This window comes from Coturnix japonica, unplaced genomic scaffold (genome assembly GCF_001577835.2).
Source record: "Coturnix japonica isolate 7356 unplaced genomic scaffold, Coturnix japonica 2.1 chrUnrandom651, whole genome shotgun sequence".
Lineage (NCBI taxonomy): Eukaryota > Metazoa > Chordata > Aves > Galliformes > Phasianidae > Coturnix > Coturnix japonica.
Genome location: NW_015440017.1, coordinates 18,506 through 22,519, shown reverse-complemented (window position 1 = coordinate 22,519; position 4,014 = coordinate 18,506). Strand labels below are relative to the sequence as shown.

At 53.8% G+C, this 4,014-nt stretch overlaps 1 protein-coding gene across 1 annotated transcript in view; it reads left to right on the top strand.

Annotated features, from left to right (window-relative positions):
• Positions 1-3,874: 3,874 nt before the first annotated feature.
• Positions 3,875-4,014, top strand: part of LOC107307524 (ataxin-2-like protein) — a gene marked incomplete at its 3' end in the record, with an annotated part of 17,662 nt that continues 17,522 nt past the window's right edge. Inside the window, exon 1 of the mRNA XM_015851033.2 lies at positions 3,875-4,000. Within this exon, the coding sequence (XP_015706519.1) occupies positions 3,938-4,000 (63 nt within the window). The remainder of the gene's footprint in view (positions 4,001-4,014) is intronic.

The window sequence follows — 4,014 nt, the reverse complement described above, 5'->3', positions numbered from 1 at the left end:
TATGGGTCTCTATGGGGTCCTGTGGGTCTCTATGGGGTTATATGGGGGGATATAGGGTTATATGGGGTCTATAGGGTTCTATGGGGGATATGGGGGTTCTATGGGGCTCTATGGGGCTCTATGGGTTCCTATGTGTCCCTATGGGGTGTTATGGTGTGGCTATGGGTTCTCTATGGGTCTCTATGGGGTCTCTATGGGATCTATGGGTCTCTATGGGGTTTTATGGGGCTCTATGGGGTCTATGGGTCCCTATGGGGTCTGTGGGGTCTCTATGGGTTCCTATGGGGCCCTATGGGGGATCTATGGGGCTCTATGGGGTCTGTAGGGTCCTGTGGGGTCCTATGGGGTCTCTATGGGGTCTCTATGGGGTGTCTATGGGGGATATGGGGGTTCTATGGGGCTCTATGGGTTCCTATGTGTCCCTATGGGGTGTTATGGTGTGGCTATGGGGTCTCTATGGGTCTCTATGGGATCTATGGGTCTCTATGGGGTTTTATGGGGCTCTATGGGATCTATGGGGCCCTATGGGGGATCTATGGGGCTCTATGGGGTCTGTGGGGTCCTATGGGGTCTCTATGGGGTCTCTATGGGGTCCAATGGGGCTCTATGGGGTCTCTATGGGGTCTATAGGGCTCTATGGGGGCCGGTATGGGGTTATATGGGATCTATGGGGCATCTATGGGGTCCTATGTGGTCTCTATGGGTCTCTATGGGTCCCTATGGGGTTTTATGGGGCTCTGTGGGTCTCTATGGGGCTCTATGGGGCCCTATGGGGTTATGGGGTCTCTATGGGGCTCTATGGGGTCTGTGGGGTCTCTATGGGGTCTCTGTGTGTCCCTATGGGTCCCTATGGGGCTCTATGGGGGATCTATGGGGCCCTATGGGGTCTCTATGGGGTGTATGGGTCTCTATGGGTCTCTATGGGGTCTCTATAGGGACCTATAGGATCCTATGGGAGTTCTATGGGCTCCTATGGGGTCCTATGGGTCTCTATGGGGTGTCTATGGGACTCTATGGGGTCTCTATGGGGTTATATGGGATTATATGGGGTTATATGGGGTCTATGGGCTTATATGGGTCACTATGGGTCTCTATGGGGTCCTATGGGGCATCTATGGGGTCCTATGGGTCCCTATGGGGTCTCTATGGGTCTCTATGGGGTCCTGTGGGTCTCTATGGGGTTATATGGGGGGATATGGGGTTATATGGGGTGTCTATGGGTGTCTATGGGTGTCTATGGGGTCTCTATGGGGTCCTATGGGTCCCTATGTGTCTCTATGGGTCCCTATGGGTGTCTATGGGGTCTCTATGGGGTCCTATGGGTCTCTATGGGTCTCTATGGGTCTCTATGGGGTCGTGTGGGTCTCTATGGGGTTATATGGGGGGATATAGGGTTATATGGGGTCTATAGGGTTCTATGGGGGATATGGGGTTATATGGGGCTCTATGGGGNTGTGGGTCTCTATGGGGTTATATGGGGGGATATAGGGTTATATGGGGTCTATAGGGTTCTATGGGGGATATGGGGTTATATGGGGCTCTATGGGGCTCTATGGGGTGTCTATGGGACTCTATGGGGTCTCTATGGGGTTATATGGGGCTCTATGGGGTTATATGGGGTGTCTATGGGTGTCTATGGGTGTCTATGGGGTCTCTATGGGGTCCTATGGGTCCCTATGGGTCTCTATGGATCTCTGTGGGGTCCCTATGGGTCCCTATGGGTCTCTATGGGGTCTCTATGGGTTCCTATGGGTCCCTATGGGGTCTCTATGGGTCTCTATGGGGTCCTGTGGGTCTCTATGGGTTTATATGGGGGATTATAGGGTTATATGGGGTCTATAGGGTTCTATGGGGGTTCTATGGGGATTCTATGGGGCTCTGTGGGGCTCTATGGGGTCCTATGGGGCATCTATGGGGTCCTATGGTTCCCTATGGGGTCTCTATGGGGTTATATGGGGGGATATGGGGTTATATGGGGTGTCTATGGGGCTCTATGGGGTTATATGGGGTCTCTATGGGTCCCTATGGGTGTCTATGGGGTCTCTATGGGGTCCTATGGGTCCCTATGGGTCTCTATGGGTCCCTATGGGGTCCTATGGGGCTCTATAGGGTCCTATGGGGTCTGTATGGGTCTCTATGGGGTCCTATGGGGTCTCTATGGGGCTCTATAGGGTCCTATGGGGTCTATGGGTCTCTATGAGGGTTCTATAGGGTCTATGGGGTCCTGTGGGGTCGTATGGGGCTCTATGGGGTCAATTGGGGTCCTATGGGTCTCTGTGGGTCTCTATGGGTCCCTATGGGTCTCTATGGGGGTCTGTGGGGTCCTGTGGGGTCCTATAGGATTCTGTGGGGGATCTATGGGGTCTCTATGGGTCCCTATGGGTCTTTATAGGGTTTAATGGGGCCCTATGGGGTCTATGGGTCCCTATGGGTCCCTGTGGGGTGTCTATGAGTCTCTATGGGGTCTATAGGGCTCTATGGGGGCCGGTATGGGGTTATATGTGGTTATATGGGATCTATGGGGCATCTATGGGGCATCTATGGGGTCCTATGGGGCTCTATGGGGTCTCTGTGGGGTTCTATGGGGTCTCTATGGGTTCCTATGGGTCCCTATGGAGTGTTATGGGGTGGCTATGGGGTCCTATGGGTCTCTGTGGGTCTCTATGGGTCCCTATGCCTCTCTATGGGGGATCTATGGGGTCTCTATGGGTCCCTATGGGTCTTTATAGGGTTTAATGGGGCCCTATGGGGTCTATGGGTCTCTATGGGTCCCTATNGGGTCTTTATAGGGTTTAATGGGGCCCTATGGGGTCTATGGGTCTCTATGGGTCCCTATGGGGTCCCTATGGGTCTCTATGGGGTCTATAGGGCTCTATGGGGGCCGGTATGGGGTTATATGGGGTAATATGGGATCTATGGGGCATCTATGGGGTCCTATGGGGTCTTATGGGGCTCTATGGGGTCTATGGGTCCCTATGGGGCTCTGTGTGGTCTCTATGGGTCTCTATGGGTCTCTATGGGTCTCTATGGGTCCCTATGGGTCCCTATGGGTCTCTATGGGGCTCTATGGGGTCCTATGGGTCTCTATGGGGTCTCTATGGGGTTTCTATGGGGTCTATGGGGTCTCTATGGGGCCCTATGGGGTCTCTATGGGGTTCTATGGGGTCTCTATGGGTTCCTATGGGTCCCTATGGACTGTTATGGGGTGGCTATGGGGTATCTATGTGTCTCTATGGGGTCCTATGGGGTCTATAGGGCCCAATGTGGGGTCCTATGGGTCCCTATGGGTCCCTATGGGGTCTATGGGTCCCTATGGGTCCCTATGGGGTCCCTATGGGTTCTATGGGGTCTCTATGGGTCTCTATGGGTCTCTATGGGGTTTTATGGGGCTCTGTGGGTCTCTATGGGGCTCTATGGGGTCTGTGGGGTCTCTATGTGTCCCTGTGGGGCTCTATGTGGGATCTATGGGGCTCTATGGGGTCTGTGGGGCCCTATGGGGTCTCTATGGGGTCATTTGGGTCTCTATGGGGTCTCTATGGGTCCCTATGGGGCTCTATGTGGGGTCTATGGGGTCTCTATGGGTTTCTATGGGGTCCATATGGGGCTCAATGTGGTTTATGGGGTCCTATGGTGTCTCTATGGGGTCAATTGAGTCTCTATGGGTCTCTATGGGGTCTCTATGGGTCTCTGTGGGGTCCTATGTGGTCTTATGGGGCTCAATGGAGTCTATGGGGTCCTATGGGTCTCTATGGGGTCCTATAAGGTTCTATGGGGTCTATGGGTCTCTATGGGTCTCTGTGGGGTCCTATGGGGTCTTATGGGGCTCAATGGGGTCCTATGGGTCTCTATGGGGTTCTATGGGGCTCTATATGGTCCTATGGGTCTCTATGGTGCCCTATGGGTCTCTATGGGGTTTCTATGGGGCTGACCCCCATCTATGGGGTTTCTATTCCCTTACAGAGCTCAGAACACAGGGAAGGGTCCCCCCCCCCCAGCACCGGTAAGTTATGGGGC